Below are 17895 nucleotides of genomic sequence, written 5' to 3'. Positions count from 1 at the left end.
CAAACGGTTATGATCTGTGTGAGCCACAGTGGGACCACGGCCACTCACATAGCTCCTTCTCTATAACAGTTCAAAAGTTACAGTTTGTAGAAAAGTATCAAATTGGATGAGCCGCCTCGTCCCTACCCTGACCTGGACAACCAAAAGCAGCTACACCGGAGGTCCGATTAACAAACAATACTGTATTAGCACCAACAAAACCATAGCAAACCCAATTAAGCCTAATTAAAAGAAATCCACATCATAACTAAATAAGACAATACAGATGAATTTCAGTCAAATTTATTGTGTAAGGAGTGCATGCCAACTCCGACCTGATCTATTCTCTGCACAAATGAAGCGCGCCCGGTGTAGTGGTAATTTGGTTGACAGGCGTGAAGTGCGTGCATGTCATCAATACCTCACAGGCAGGAGTGTCAGACACATTTCAATGCAATAAGCAATCAAGACAACCACTTTTTAATGTAACCATCTGAACCAATATGTGCATTTTTATCTATATCAACTCATTCACTGCCAGCCATTTTCAGCGAAGAGAGCTCCATACTGCCAGAGTTTTTGGGCATGTTTCTTAACTTCCAAGACCCACATTATGTGGCGTATTAGGACTACATAAATATTTCAACTATGAGAAGTAACTTTGGACTTTAGACTGTTCAGAAAAAAGACCACAAACTATTCATAGACAAACAACAACAACAACGGCATCACCAAACTCACGCCTATCCTTCGTGTTCGCGACAGACAAACTCTGTGTAGAGTGTAAGCTGCCTGTATTTTTGTCTCTGGCGAGTTTGTCGCCATTTCCCTCTGTCAGCACGCATTTCAGCAACTTGCGTCTTCATATCCAAGCTGTTGCTGCCAATCGGAGGAAAACAGAACTATTTCCCCCTCCCACATCTATACGTAGATGTCTTTGGCAGTGAATGATTTAATTGTCCCGTCACATCTGATTTCAAATCAAAAACGTTTTCTGCTGACGGCAGCTGAAAGTATGATGCCAACTGGTGACTTCACATCTCCCAGCCAGCCACAAACAGCCGTATCCTAGCATATCCTTTACGTTGTGGTGGCTATGCCTTTATAAACCTTGTTGTACCTTGCCTGAACAATTTCACATAAGTGGATTTGCAAGAAGACTATTATCCAAGCACCCCCCTCCCGAAGGTGAGTGCTAATGATTTGCCGACCTTTGTTGTCAGCTACACATTTTACCATCAATGTTTTCAGTTTGGTAGAAGCAGCTCTAGCTGCCTATGATAGAATACTGATTACATCTAATGAGACTTTAAGACTCACCTTCAGCAGGTTGCAGCAAGCCTTTAGGAAGGATACTTTGTGGAATAAGAATGCTCCAGAAACCTCCACTCACTTCAAAAACCTCCACTCAACTCAAAAACCAACCAACGAGTGTAGAATTGTATTTAAATTACTTAATCATTGATTTTGATTGATGCACGGCGGTCGAGTGGTTAGCGCGCAGACCTCACAGCTAGGAGACCAGGGTTCAATTCCACCCTCATGCGTGGGTTTTCTTCGGGTACTCCGGTTTCCTCCCACATTCCAAAAACATGCTAAGTTAATTGGCGACTCCAAATTGTCCATAGGTATGAATGTGAGTGTGAATGGTTGTTTGTCTATATGTGCCCTGTGATTGGCTGGTGACCAGTCCAGGGTGTACCCCGCCTCTCGCCCAAAGACAGCTGGGATAGGCTCCAGCACCCCCGCGACCCTCGTGATGAAAAGCGGGAGAAAATGAATGAATGAATGAATGAATGATTTTGCCATGTAGAACAGCCATGTATTTTTAATTGGTGCGATAGAGACTTCCATTGCTTCTGCAAGTTCTGTTCATTTGCATGTTCGACCTTCATTTTCTTTCTTTCCTTTACAATCATCTTCTGCATTTCACAACCAGTGTGTCCTCATCATTACATCTCTTCTGTCGCCTTTGGATTACTGCTGTTGTACTGAAGTGTTATTACCTTCATATACTTGATGACGCTCCAAGTGTTTGAAATATATAAATCTTTCTTAAGTGAATGAGTCAGAAGCCCCAATCTCTGATGCAGAATCGCTGCCAGAAGTGAGCAAAATGGTAAACAGCCTGTGGCCATCTGTCAAGTGTGTGAGGAGGTAGCTAAAAAGGCCACTAAAGTGTCCAAAGGCTCCCTGTGGAGGATTCAGCTCTGTGTGGTGGAGACTAATATCACAGGATGCACAGATGATGAGGATGGGATCATACCAAACACCCTTTTGGTACTGACATTTCGTCACAATGGCGGCAGTCTGATTGTACATCCTCATTTCGTACACTCTAACCGGTGTTGTCATTTGTTTAATTTTCCAGACCCTGTCCTTCACCTGTTTCCCCTCTTCCGCCCTCATTGTTTTTGGCAGAAGGCACTGTAAACACTCTTGTTTATGCAGCCTCAATTTAAATTCCGTACACACCACCTCCTCCCGGCGCATGACTTGACTTCACGATTGCCTCTTCAACCTGGATGAAGGACTGTGCTCTCCCTCTCGTGTGAACACTTGGCCTCTTGTTGCCGATGCGTTCCTTTTCATTGGCTTGGAAGGAACAAAGCAGATGGCTCTGGACTTCTGCTAGCTGTACTTTTTGTTTAGAAACAGCAGATTTGGAAAGTTGACAGGTGATGATACCAAGACAATGAATGTTTGGGTTTAATGCTTGTTTGAGGGTGCATTCACACTTTTGGTCCAATTATGCTGATGATTTTGCTGCGCTGGTATAGTGTAAAATCTTTCAGACTTGCCTCACCGATGTTGCGACTCGTGACAAATCTAGCGACTTTTTCTGACGTCACTGGCAAGTATACTAATTTGGTGCAACACATATTGTGCATTTTGTGTTCTCACTGAGCAGCAGCAGATGGTGATTTGGAGGTCTACACATCGAAAATGCTGCACATATTCACTTGAAGAAATACACACACACAGAACACACTTCTGTGACCGTCCTTCAAAATATGAGCACCGTTTGCCCGATGTCTGCGAAAACAAAACAAGAGTGCAAAATATCTTTGATATGCAGTCGGAATTGCATGGGTGACTACATCTTCGTTAATCACAAGCACAGGCATTTCAGTTTGTTGAAGATTTTGTAGCAATTTGTGCAAAGGCTGATTATTTTGAAATGCCTAACTCAAGGGAATAGTGGTAGTGTGAAGGGAAATACTGTAAATTTGAATTGCTTTAGAAATCGCCCGGATTTTCAATATCTCTCTGTATTGTTCACATATTGATCTGTTGTTTGTGGCGTCTGTTCCCCAACCTTCCGGTGCACGAGTCCTTGCAGATTTAACCATCCTTTGTGGCATTTTCTCTGGCAGTACACTACATCGTGGTTTTCTTTCCATCTCTAATCACATTCACTGGTTCTCATTTTGCAGTGGCCCCTGCCATGAACCTGAAGATCCGAGCAGTAACAGATACAGCTATCGAGCTGGAATGGGAAGGTTCTGTTGTTCTGACAGATTTCCTCGTGACCTACACACCAAGCAGCCCAGGAGGTGAGTCTGGAGATGGAATGGCCGGAATGTCAGAGCACACGCTGGATGAAATCTGCTGACAAATACACTTCTTGAAAACTGAAAAGGTCAAGCTTTCCTATTTCTTAGGTGTCCAACTCGAAATGCGGATGCCGGGGAATACCACATCCTGCACTATCTCAGACCTGGAAGCGGGCTTGGAGTACAACATCAATGTGTTTGCGGTCATTAACAACAGCATCAGTGTCCCTGCCAGCATCACTGTCACAACCTGTAAGTGTGGCGTCATGTTTTATTCATTTTTCATAAAATCTGAAAACAATCTGGTACATGTTTTCATAGCATAGAGGGAGTGAGATGGAGTGTCACCTGCTACTTGTCCTCATATACCATCACAAACACAAACACTCTGTGGTGGTGTCTTTCCACACTTACACAGACAGTAAAGCATTTATTACATTTTCCTATCATTTTTGTTTCTTCAAATGTTAATAAAAATAAAAATAAAAATAAAAATAAAAATAAAAATAAAAATAAAAATAAAAATAAAAATAAAAATAAAAATAAAAATAAAAATATGGATGGATGGGAAAACTGTCACAGAAAATATGGCATTACAGTACTTTTTTTTAAATAAAGTTCTAATAGATAGCCGACATGTGAATGAGCTTATTATCTGGATGAATCGGGTTGATTTTTATATGTATGAATGCTTCTTACCCTGAGTTTCAGAAATCACAGCATCCCTCCGATTGTTAGTGAATCCTCTTTATGGTTTAGGGAAATAAACACTGTGGGTAAAATTACAGCAGTCATGGTACATTGATAAAGATCAAGCAAGACCACTCGTTAACCATGTGACTTCAGTAAAGTGTAATGGCGTAAGAAATGCTTTAAGACACATGAGCAATTGACCAGACAAATAAATTCATGAGCGCAAAGTTCAGTATTGCACACCTTTAGCGTGAGATGGATGTGATTCATGGGCCGTGCAACTATAATACGTCTCTCACTTTCACACCAGACCTCTCCAATCCGGTTGGTTTAGTCTTCAAATCCATCACAGAGACGTCAGTGGAGGTCCAGTGGCAACCTTTCTACAATTCCTTCGATGGCTGGGAGATCAGCTTCATACCCAAGGTACAGCGTGACACAAACCGAGTCTACAATGACAAGTGTTGCATCCCAAAAATAACACAATGGCTTGATTTGTACTTTTAAACTATTGACATCACTACATCAAAATATGGGAATGTGTTGATTTCCCTCACCGGAATCCCATTTTGAATTAAATGGGAGGATTGTCTTGAACTTATTGGCTATATTGGATGATCCAGTAAGACCTTAGAGAGTGTAACTCTATGTCAAAGCGCAGCCATAACAGGTTCAAAGCCAGTAATCAAAAAGCTCTCTTTCTAAATCTGGCTGTAAACTCCCAGGTACTCTGGCCACTTTAATCTCATGCCCTCTCTGAGTAATTGGTTTTCTCCTTTAAGGTCTCCTCTGGGGGAGATATGCTTTGGTGTGCCTTAAATCTGATGTTAAGATGTTTTTTTTTTTGTATTTCTTTCAACATACAAAAGCAGAGCCTCGCCTAATTTCATTTCATTGCTTTTAGCACTTTCTTCCTCTTCTTCATGCTCCAATCTTTCATGTTACCCCCCGCCCCTTCTTTCTCTGTCTCTCTCTTCCTAGTAATGCCCCACTCATCCCTCCATCTCCTTTTTACTCTCCATTTTCCACCTCCTCGCTGTGAACTCCAAACTACTGCCTTGCCCTGAAGGTAACCTCCATCTTCCTTCACCTCTTTTGCCTTGTTCTCTTCCCTGCAAACGATCCTCCCTCACCAGTCCCCACCCGCCACGTTTGCAGCCACTGGGGAAATCACATTAAGAGTTTGCAGTCCCAGCCCCCTCTTGTGGATTTAATCCAGCAATGGGGATTGTGAATTTTGACAATCTCCTAATGGAGATGTGCGTTAAAGCCTTTGCTTATGCAAACACGTGTCTAATTTGCTGTCCTTTAAAAAAAAAAAAAAAAAACAGACCGTGAGAGAGTAGGGGGTGGACTTCACACCCTGTCTTTAACAAGCACAGCAGACAGCTCATGTTTTTTTCACCGCTTCCAGCTAATCAATAAAGCAAGGGGAAAAAATTGCCAAACATTGACATTCTTTAAATTCAGATGTTGATTATACACTGACTGTATGGGTTTTTTTCTGGAACATTTCTACTTGTACTTCCAAACACAAGGGTGAAAATCTGTCATAACAGGTGCCCCTGCTGTGTTGCAGGGTACCTTGGTGCTGTTATTCCACCTCTAAGTTTAATCCCATAAGCCGAATTTACTTGGAATTTCTTACACAGCTCTATAAAATACACACTATAACTTGAGTGTGTTGTGCCGAATCACCAGGAAATTTGGTACCCGGCTTTAGAGAACTGACAATCACAGGTGTGAAAAATTTGAGCAAGATTGGTTGAAAAAACCTCACAGCTAGGAGACCAGGGTTCAATTCCACCCTCGGCCATCTCTGTGTGGAGTTTGCATGTTCTCCCCGTGCATGCGTGGGTTTTCTCCGGGTACTCCGGTTTCCTCCCACATTTCAAAAACATGCTAGGTTAATTGGTGACTCCAAATTGTCCATAGGTATGAATGTGAGTGTGAATGGTTGTTTGTCTATATGTACCCTGTGATTGGCTGGCGACCAGTCCAGGGTGTACCCTGCCTCTCACCCGAAGACAGCTGGGATAGGCTCCAGCACCCCCGCGACCCTCGTGAGGAAAAGCGGTATAAAATGAATGAATGGTTGAAAAACATGGCTACCATCAAACATCTTTTGTCCTAGCAACTAATTGTCCATAAGTAGCATTTATCTAATGATTATAACATTTCTGAGATGTGTCCTGTCTGTATGCTCATTCATTCAATTTTGTGCTTGAACGGGTTCAAATGAATGTGTTCATTTTCTAAGAATGTTGAACTGAACACAATGTATTTCTAAATAAAGAACTTGAACGTGAACTCGTACAGATTATGTGAGAATCAGTGCCACTGTTTTGGTCCACTTATTATCTGACAAGAGATATTTGGACTCCTGCTCCAACAGCATGTTATTGTCACTGCAAACATTTTACCAGCCGGCGGTGTGACACATGAAGTGCTGGACTTGGCTTCACACTGCATTACCCACAAATCATTGCACACACTTGGGTAACGATCCAGCAATTTTTAAATGGGACCTATTATTGCAAATTTTTGGTGCTTGGTATTGAGTTGTGGATTCCTATAGAGCAGCTACTGTATACATGATAACCTGCACAGAAAGCGTTCTAGATCTTCCAGATTCTGCACCTCTTTCTGCAGTATTTCCATGGACTTTTTGCTTCCTACCCAAACGGTCTGTTTAATTTACTCCACCCCCGGCCCACCCTTAGATACACCCACTTTGCTGTGATTGGTCTCATGCCTCGGCGCTCCCAGGGACTTCCGGATACGTATTTCGGCGTATTTCATCACATTAAACAACACGATAATTTGTTGTGGCTTTTGTTTGCAGGACATGACAAAATAAACATGCATAGACTAAAAAGCATAAATAAATAAAACCAGTTTATATTCAATATTGTTCTACAATTCCACTAGGAAAATGCATAATTCTAAACAGTAGGCAGTTTTAGGTGGTGATGGATGTCATAGTTTATTTTTAAAAACAAGTTCTTTAATTCTCCCTTTTCACCTAAAAGGTTTTTTAATGAACTGAACTTTTTTCAAAATTGAAATTCATTCATGTGAACTGAACTTCGAAGTACGAACTTGCACAACTGGAGTACCCAGAGAAGAACACACACATGCAAACGCCACACATAGGAGCAGAAATTTGAAACCAGGTTCTCCTGATCTCCCGACTGTGTGGCCAACATACTAACCACTCAATCAGCATGCAGCCTCAATTCAATTACATTTTATTTTATTTTCATAACACTTTACACATGAGGTCTATGATCACGCTCCTCATAAATAAAAAGAGAAACCAACTGAACCCCACAAGAGCAAGCACTTAGCAACAGAGGCAAGGAAAAACTCCCTCTGGGGAGTTTGAACAGAACCCAGGCTCTGTGTAACAGCTATGTTTCTCCACTGGTTGGGTTAGGATAGAAAAGACAGAGGATAGATCAAGTGATAAAACAGTAATAGCCTTAATCTTAGTCCAAGAGACAGGGAGGTGTACCGAGAGAAAGGAGTCGCTCTAACTATATGTTTTAGCAAATAAGTGAGTTATGAGTTTGCTTTTTTGCTAAATACACCACATGGTGACACCTTTATTAAACCCCATAAGTCAGATTGACTTAATTTGTCACACAGCTCAACACGCCCTACAAAACACCCACTGTAACTTGAATCGCCACAAAATCTGATACACATCTTTAGGGAGCTGACAAGCACATTTCTGTAAAATTTGAGAGAGGTTGTTTGAAAAACATGGCCACCGTCAAGCAAAATTTCCCCTTGAAGCACCAAAAAAAACAAACAATAAATTGCCTATCATCAAAGAAGGCATTCTGATCAATGTTTTACTGAGGAACACCAGTTTTTAAGACAGTTGATCAAAGGTTAGGGCAAGTTGTGAAATCAATAGATAACAAATAACATCTTGAAGTTGTGTTAAATAACGCCTGTCCCATTAACCCTGCTCAAATTCAATACTGTGGGAAACAAGCAGGGCATTGGGTAGTGTGCAGCATCTTGTATGGAAAAAAGCCTGCTTATGATGCATATGTATTAATCTAAAGATGATGGATAAATGCACTTTTTTGTTGTCTTACACTGCAGTGTGATGAAACACCACTAAATATTCATGCATTTTATTTGTTGTACATTCTTACTGGCCTGATTTATGTTTATACTGCTATTCCTCTTTAATGCAGTACGTCTTGTCTCTCCAAACAAAGCACCCGGTCTCCTAAAAACAAGCTAAAACAAAACAAACTGTCCCTGTGCTTAAAATGACATCTCAATTTCGCACAAATCATGAATGAAGGAGTCGGTATTCCTCCTCTGTGACAACATAACCATACTCAGAAACAATACCAGTTTTACATTATTGGAATGACCTTGTTGGAGGAAGTTATCGCAACTAAAGAGCAAACGGGAAGGTGGAGCGTCATGTGCTCTCATGTTGAATCGTTTAGCATTGCTCGCTATTTAATGATCACTCTTGTACTTGTTGATGCCCGCACTTATGTTTGAAGTGATTCAATTAAATAAATTGCAACTATAATTACAGTTTGGAATGGGGGATGTTTGCAATCTCTTTCCTTCCAACACATCACACACACACACACACACATCTGTATTTTAGAAGCAAATGCATATGATTCCCAAAGTTGTCATGGGGGGGTGTGAAAAAATGAATGAATGAAAAACAATAACTGCCTAAATTCACAATTACGAGTGCTGCAATTACGAGAATGGGAAATTTGAGCAAAAAGGAGACAGAGCATGAAATTGTTCATTGTTCTGTGTGTATCATATGAACAAATAAATATGTTACATTATTATTTTCTGCATTGATGTTTAATAGTGAAGAGTCCTACATTGGTGTTCCAATATTTATGTCTATATTTCAAGTTAATTAAGATGAAAAGGTTTATGTTTTTTAAGTATGCAGGCGTACGTGCGTTGAGGTCAACTGTCTGAAAGGGTACAGGAGTGTAAAAAGTTTTGGAACCACTGATATATATAATGTATATGAGGCTGCGTACACAGTTGTTACCATATTTTCACATCTGTTCCGTTTCCAGGACAATGATGGTGGGATGACTGCCCAGCTGCCCAGCACCATCACCTCCTTTGTGGAAACTGGTCTGAGACCAGGGGAGGAGTACACGGTCAACCTGGTGGCGCTCAGGGACCAGGGTCGAAGTCAGCCTTTCACCGCGACTGTTACTACACGTAAGTGCAAAAATACTACGCATACTGGTTTACAGATTAACTACTGTAAATTAGTCCAGATGTCTCTAAGATGCTACTCTTTTCACATGCTTTGATTCCTGTGGATTAAACATTGATGTGCTCATGTATGGATAGATGTTACCAGATTCAGGAAGTAGTTTAGTGGGCATTAATATCACATTTCTATGTCTTGGGCAGCCATCATATTTTGATCAGACAAATCTTAAACATGATCAAGTGTAGAATTACGACAGCTTGGACTGCTCTGTTATACTTGAAAAAAAGTTGTTTCGTACACCACGTGTTTCACGAGAGCTGTATACACCTTGTCACTGCCAGTTTTATTTTTGTCTTTAATTTAGCTGGAGAGATAAAGTAACTTGGAAAAACGTTGCTTCAAGTACCGAACACTTCGTCTTTTGAGAAAAAAATAGTGAGCAAGGCTGGCAGATGATTTCCCTCTTTGCCGTCATTGCATTTTGACATGAATTACCATATTCACACAAAAATAATTACATAATAAATCTTACAGGTCACATACTAAATACTATAAAAATGTGTATTGTGTTAACAGTTTGGGCTTTCTCGAACAATGTAAATGGATTTACATAATTTGTGATGGGACCATTTGATTCAGTTCGCATCCATTTTAGGTAGACTGGGGCCTTCCGGAAGGTAACCAAGGTTCCACTGTTCATTCTCATAAAATTAAACATAAATGCATCATTCATTTATTCATATTCTATGCCGCTTAATCCTCATTAAGGTTGCAGGGGTATGCTGGAGCTTATTATTGAAACATTATTTTATAATTGTAATGCAGTGGGCTTTACTGTTGCTCTTACATGAATTAAGGTAATTAAAACTTATGTATACATATGGAGTAATTACTGTATGCCTTAAAAAGTATGTTTCAAATTAACTTTGACAATCCACTGCCTTGTAATAGCAACAATAATACAAAAATGCATGCAATATTGAGAATAATGCAATAAGCTTTTTAGTTATTGCCAAATATACTGTATATCAACCAACTAGCCTGCCTGTAACTAGCCCTTATTTAAACAAAATGACACATCCCATGCATTGGCAAAATGTGTGTTAAATAAACAGACACTGGCCTTCACTTCTAGTCCAGATGGTTTAGTTCAAATGGATTGAATTAAAAACTTGTGGATAAAATTTCAGACTGATGTCTGTATAATATAATATAATATATAAAATAATAATTTTCTGTCTAGACTTTGTTTAAGTCACGAGTTATAATTAAGCATGAAGGGATGCCGCTTGCTCATTAATGTTTCACGACAGCCTGTGACAACACATCTTATTGGATAACATAATAAGAGGAGGACATATTTGAAGCCACTCAGTTATTTATAAGAACAATTTATTCCTCCTCTAAGATGGACGAAGTATGATGAGGAGTCCGAGAGTAAAACCAAAAGGAGAAATACACCTGATGTGGTATGCGGTTCTTAGCTTTTGTCTTCCTTAGCTAGCTGTGTTTCAGGACAAGGCCCCAGGGCCCAATTTTGAATACATCAAGGATACGTGTGAATATGCACTGCAATGTGTCAAACTTGAGTATGATACTTATTTCTATCTGAAAAGCTTAATGAAATACATGGCTCCTATTTGCATGTGTCAATCCCTGGTTGCTCATCAGCTACTGACTGGAGACCCCTGACTTAACATGTATGAACTCAAAGAGTGGTAACATACATCCGCATTTATTGAGTGGAGACACAACATTGGATGGTAAATTTGGTCATTACAAGTTGATGATGATTTCTGGTTTTTAAAAAAAGCTTGGGTAGACCCACCGATTGTGGTGGAAAAGACTATTAGCACCTCCAGACATCGGTGAGCAGCTAAGACACTCCCTGCATGCACACTCTATAATGATACACAGACGACCGCTTACCTACAAGTCAAGTTTATTTATATAGCCCTTAATCTCAAAAGAGACTCAAAAAGGACACAAAATAAAGGACACTATGTAAACTGTTGGATTACAGCTTGCCCCAATGGACACTTTGTTCTCTTTGCAGTTCAGTAAGTAAGCACCGTTATCCAGTATTTGGGAAGATACAATTATTTGGGGGGAAACATTTTTTTTTTCAAGGTATAAAGTAGAGTATAGTGCCAATTATCACATTTTCTAGCAGTTGCTGTAGTGTATAAGCAACCTGCATGTGGCAAATGTTATCCCATATTGTATATCATCATTACACCTTATGTGTGTTCACACTTGTAATTATTTGTTTCTGAGAAATGAACATGAGGAAAGATAATGATGGCTTTTTTAAAAACTCCTCATACAGATAATGCTTATTGTATTTGTCAGCAACTTGTCAGGGAAAACCCATTAAGAAACATTTCCCGATTTAAAAAAAAAATAAAAACCAAACAAAACAATTCCCCATAAGACGTCTGTGAAAAGCTACTGTTGGATTCCAGACCTCTGATGGAGCTTTCGTACTATTAATGTTTAGCGCATACAGTTAGGTGCAGAAATACAGTAATTCATACTCATATTACCCCATATAACAGATATGATCACAGAAAATATTAAATTTAAGACAGAGTTGAATTTAAGCTACCTGTTTTATTATTATAATTAATTATTGTTACTTTTTTGTTAAACACGTCCATTTTCTTTGTTTCTTACCCTGGAATGGCATTTTTTTTTGTCAAACTTCTTAATTTAAAGCTGAAAAGTCTACCAATCACATTATGGTGCGATATAGAGGCAAATCCAAAAAAAAAAATATTTTCAGTAATTAATTTTCCCCAATTGCATACCAAATAGTTGATACAAAGGTCACCAAATGCCAGCTTTGATCGATATGTTGTGTTTAATTGGCCACCATGTATTTGTTTTGCAGTGATCGATGGCCCGACTGAATTGGTGGTGCGCGACGTGTCCGACACGGTAGCCTTCTTAGAGTGGACCCCGCCAAAAGCCAAGATTGATCAGATTGTTTTGCGTTATGGCCTCGTGGGAGGAGAGGGGCCACGGACTACGTTCCGCCTCCAGCCCACACTCAGCCAGTATACCCTGCAGGTGAGTGGGAGGGATGCTACTTCATCATCTGGTGTAGTAATGTAGTATTACTTGGTGTGCAACGTGCATGTATTTGTAATCACATTTATAGATACGCTACAATCGGTACAGAGGCGTGCCAAGTTCCCCCATGGGACACATGAAGTGAGGGACAGGATGAGTAACTGGCAATATAGTCACAAATAAACAAATATAATGCAGGCCAGCTCTTCACTAGTGCGAGTCAAGGAGAGGCCAGAGTTTGAAAATTTTAAAAACGTAAATTATCCTGTTTGGGAACACTTGGCCTTCCCACTGAAATACATAAACAGATAACATTTATTTGAGAATGTTATTTTTGGGAGATTCCTCCCACATTCCAAAAACATGCTAGGTTAATTGGCGACTCCAAATTGTCCATAGGTATGAATGTGAGTGTGAATGGTTGTTTGTCTATATGTGCCCTGTGATTGGCTGGCGACCAGTCCAGGGTGTACCCCGCGTCTCGCCCGAAGACAGCTGGGATAGGCTCCAGCACCCCCGCGACCCTCGTGAGGAAAAAGCGGTAGAAATTGAATGAATGAATGAATTTTTGGGAGAATTACATGCCAGCACTTTTATTTTTAAGCTGTTTAGACAAAACCAAAGCAGTTTTAACTTTTGTTACTATTCCGAAAATGTACCGAACCAAACCATTACACCACTCTGTGTTTTAAAGATTTTCCGAAGAAAGTGACAATAAATGTATTCTGCCTTCTCTTTTGTGAAGGTCCTGCGACCCGGCTCCCGTTACGAGGTGTCTGTGAGTGGCGTGAGAAACGGGAACACCAGTGGATTAATATCCATTGAATTTACTACCGGTGAGGGCTGACAGCAGGCAGATGGGGTAATCATGCTGCATGCTATCCTGTGCCTGCCTCCGGGAATAGAACTGTTGATGACACATGGCCTGATGTGGGGTACTATTCAAGGTCATTTGGCAGAGTCCCGTAAAGTTTGTACAAAGCTTGGTATACCTATTATTATGAATGGGTAATGTGTATTCTCCGCATGCATGTAGTACTGCTGGTATCGCTCATAGAGTGGCGTTATTGTACAACACAGCAGGTAGCATCTGTTTCTGATGCTGATTAAAATGCTGATGTCTGCATGTTCACATCCCCTACCCGAAGAATTGGTCTCAAGTGTCCCCAACATTGTCAGCTTTATCGTTTTTCTCAGAGATCGATACCCCTAAGAACCTTCGGCTCCTCTCCAAGACCTCCACCACACTGGAGCTGGAATGGGATAACAGCGAGGCACAGGTAATCTCACTCGGACCCAATCCAAAACATTATTAAAAAACATGTATGTTACAGTATGTTGCTGCTACAGGTATGTAGTATATACAGAAAGAGTGATCACAAACGTTGTGAATATATCTGTTCTACAATGTTTCACTCTAAAGGATGAAAAAGAAAGTACTCTTTAACAGCAATCAGTCCACTGAGAATCACTAGCCATAATTACATGTTCATAATTGTATCGCTCTTTTCTATTTTTAGGATTATTCAAATACAGATACGGAGGAACACTATGACAATGAGAACAAAGACACTAGAAAATGTTAACAAAAATGTAAACACAGGAAGTGAACAAACTGAGTAATAGATGAGACACGGTGGAAGTGTAAGGTTAAATAAAATAATTAATGAAATGTGTCATTAATTAATTACATATATAAGTAAATATTTTGAGAATAAATTAATTTATGTACTTATTACATCAATAAATACACCTTTAAATAATGAAATAATTTAAAATATCAGTTCTGGCTGCACAGCGATCAGCTAGGAGACCCAAGTTCAATCCCACCCTCAGCCATCTCTGAGTGGAGTTTGCATGTTCTCCCTCACGAGGGTCGCGGGCATGCTGGAGCCTATCCCAGCTGGGCGAGAGGCGGGGTACACCCTGAACTGGTCGCCAGCCAATCACAGGGCACATATAGACAAACAACCATTCACACTCACATTCATACCTATGGACAATTCATTCAACTAAAAAAACATTTGTGGTCTCACATTTTATTTGTATTAGTACTATCAAATGATTACACATTTTAATCAAATTAATCAAAATTTTAATTAACTAATCATGATTAATCACAATTAGCAACTATGTCTGAAATATGGTCTTTGCTACTGTATTTAAAACAATTTGGACAATTCTCTTGTGACAATTTCGAGTCACCAATTAACCTAGCATGTTTTTGGAATGTGGGAGGAAAGCGCAGTACCCGGAGAAAACCCACGCATGCACGGGGAGAACACAGAGATGCCCGAGCGGGGTATCGAACCCGAATTTCCTAGCTGTGTGACCAGTGTGCTAACTACTCGGCTGCCGTGCAGCCGCTGTAATATTAGTCTTTCAACAAAAAATAAAAATGTGTGTGAGCAATAGTTTTATCCCACCCAATCATATGCCCATGCAGGTGGATGCTTACCAGGTGGTGTACAGCACATTGGCAGGTGATCAATACGAAAAAGTCATTGTACCAAGAAATGAGGGAGCAACCACAAAGACCACGCTCACTGGTAAGTGTAGACCATCTTTTGCGTGTGTGTGCATCCCTCTGAAATTGCCATCAACCACCTTGAAGGTTATTTGCACAGTGTATCGTTGTGGTATCATCACAGCTCATCTGCTGTCTACGGAGGAAAATGGGAGTGAGCTCTACATGGGGATGGGCTACACAACTGATTGTATTTGCCCACATGCTTGTTGTCCTTTGGGCATATTGGCAGCAAGGAAATTGGAAGCTTGTTGTTTTTTTCTCTAACTTGTGTTTGTGTCCCCATATTTGGATGTTAATTTATGTTTTAGACCTGCTGCCTGGGACGGAATATGGTATTGGCATTTCTGCCATGAGAGGTGACAACCAGAGCACAACGGCCACGATGAACGCCAGAACGGGTGAGTGAGTTCCTTTCATCAATGTGGAAACGGTTTACATCTAAACTGTAATTCCCCCCCAAACACCCCTGGATGTGATTTTGCCATTATGACCTAAATGTGGTGGAAAAAAAAAATAAAATAAAATCAGGTTATGTTCTTATTATTCAGCTTAAATGAAAAAAAGAGTATAAATAGTAATACAAATACCCCCTTGAACTGGTTGTAAATTATATTTAAATGAAAACTTGTCCATCACTAAGTATCTGGACACATGAACTTGAAAACCACAAGGTGCAAATTAGCAAACAACAAGAGCAGTTATGATGCTAATTTTAAGATAACAATGATTAATAAAGCAGTGCTAAAAATATTATACAGTAATCTAGCGTTTATTGCTGTTAATTGTCCCCGCACCCAACTGTGATGAGTGAATTTCCGCAAAGGAGGATTTATTTGTCATAAATGTTTTCATAGTTAGAGCATAGACAATAATCTTCTCAAAACAGGTATTAACATTATTAGAACCACAAATGAACCAATATAGTACATATCATCAGAGAAAATAAGTCATTTAAGACATGAAACTTGTGTTCATGTGTATTACTCAGGAGTTAAATTTCCATGGAAATCCGAGGAAATCCAGCTTGAATACAAAGGTGCAGATTCTGGAAGATCTAGAAAGCTTTTTGCGTGGTTTTTCATGTCTAGCTGCTTTATAGGGGTCCACAACGCAATACAAAAGGCCAAAAATGAGCAGGTCCCCTTTAAAAAAGACCAGTGCCATATTCCCACATTTCCACATCTCAATTTCCCCACTGTCAAGTGCAAATGTCAATATTATGTCGCAGTTTTCCAAACAACACTGCACCTTTAGTTGTGGAAATCCTCTTTGATCTGTGTGACTTGTCTATCAGTGTTTGGCAAACAGCTCTAAACAGCACAACACCTCCGACACCCCCTGTATGTCCGACACGTACAGATATTCATCCCATTAAAGTGTGAGTTCCTGAAAGCAGAGAGGATTAACAACATATTGGAGTTTTTTTTGTGTGGCTTCATCGGCTGATGAATAAATAGAGGAGGGTTCAACACTGGCTTTTGTCAATGCCATTTGATTTTCTTGTCCATTGAGTAATTGCACCTTAGATTACAAATAAGCACAGTTTTATTCCAAGACAGAATGTGCAACATCCAGCATCCCCACGTCAAGACTAATCATTATTAACAGCTAACACTGACACACACACACAAACATACATACATACATACATACCGGCAGCTGCTACTCCAGCTGCTAATTGGCAAAATGTCATGGTTGGAATGTTTTATGCACATTTGAAGATGCGGAAGTGCTTTCCACAACATCAGAGTGTATTCACAGCAGCCTTAATGTCATCCAAGCATAAACAGTCCATTTTTTGTCTCTCAGGAAGTCAGAATGTGAAGCTTTTTTTTAATGTTTGTTTTCTATCAATGGAAGGAAATACCTGCAATAAAGGCCAAACAATCCATCCATTGGATACATACGTATGTATCATCAGAGCGTATTGCTATGGTAACAGCAATGAAAAGACTTCAAATGTAATTGGCCTCTACATATTTTTGTGTTAACAAGCCAATAATTAAGATTGTAAATTAATTCCAATTCAGACATTTGTTCGGGAAGCAAATGATCAGCCGAATGAAAGAAATGCAGTACAATGTTTAAAAATCAATTCCTGAAATGTTCTAATAGGAAATAATGGAAATAGAAGGCCACACAGCTAGGAGACTCAGATTATTATAAAACATTAAACCATTATAAAACATTAAACATAATTTATTAACTATACAGGCATTTTTTAAGTAAGGTGTTGGCATTCTTAAACTATGGACATGAACAGAAAAGGTGTCCAATGTTTATGTAACATAAACAGTTTTTTTCATTTATCAGTCGCTCTGGAGTATAAGTCGCAGGAACAGCCAACCTATAAAAAAAAGTGTGACTTATAGTCCGGAAAATACGGTAATTTGGCTGCCATCTACTGCTTTAATGCCATTTTTATGGCATGGTCATAGTTGTCGTGACCTGTTAAGCCCCCTTTCAAGTATCTACTGTACCTCGTCCACTCAGCTATCCATCTTCATTGTTGCTTTTCTTGTGCAGGAAGCCCCTTTTCCTCAGTTTTAACAAGTGGGTCTTCTTCCATTCTATCAGGTCTGGATGTTCCCATGGATCTGACCGTGACGGCTTCGACAGACAACACAATTACCCTGGTGTGGGGCATGGTCCAGGGCCCAATTGACTTCTACAAAGTCACCTTTACATCCTCCTCTGGCGTGTCCACTGAGGTAAACAAGACTGATGAACATTTCTCCATATAATTAGACATGTACCTTTAGATAGATACTTTAATCTCCAATGAATCTGCAAGCATACTGTATGTATGTTCTTGTAATTAA

The 17895-nt window shown here is 39.9% G+C and overlaps 1 protein-coding gene across 4 annotated transcripts in view; it reads left to right on the top strand.

Moving 5' to 3' along the window:
* tnr (tenascin R (restrictin, janusin)) overlaps positions 1–17895 on the top strand; it is a 155755-nt gene that overhangs the window by 98545 nt on the left and 39315 nt on the right. For 3 of the 4 annotated variants that reach the window (XM_058066133.1, XM_058066132.1, XM_058066131.1), the window contains 10 exons: positions 3417–3536; positions 3645–3788; positions 4540–4655; positions 9320–9470; positions 12362–12540; positions 13289–13379; positions 13723–13823; positions 14990–15092; positions 15382–15471; positions 17651–17784. In XM_058066133.1, coding sequence (XP_057922116.1) covers positions 3417–3536; positions 3645–3788; positions 4540–4655; positions 9320–9470; positions 12362–12540; positions 13289–13379; positions 13723–13823; positions 14990–15092; positions 15382–15471; positions 17651–17784 — 1229 coding nt within the window. The remainder of the gene's footprint in view (positions 1–3416; positions 3537–3644; positions 3789–4539; positions 4656–9319; positions 9471–12361; positions 12541–13288; positions 13380–13722; positions 13824–14989; positions 15093–15381; positions 15472–17650; positions 17785–17895) is intronic. The other variant, XM_058066130.1, reaches the window with a different exon arrangement.

Source organism: Doryrhamphus excisus, chromosome 3, assembly GCF_030265055.1.
Source record: "Doryrhamphus excisus isolate RoL2022-K1 chromosome 3, RoL_Dexc_1.0, whole genome shotgun sequence".
In the NCBI taxonomy this organism is placed as follows: domain Eukaryota; kingdom Metazoa; phylum Chordata; class Actinopteri; order Syngnathiformes; family Syngnathidae; genus Doryrhamphus; species Doryrhamphus excisus.
This window is presented reverse-complemented; position numbering and strand designations above follow the sequence as displayed.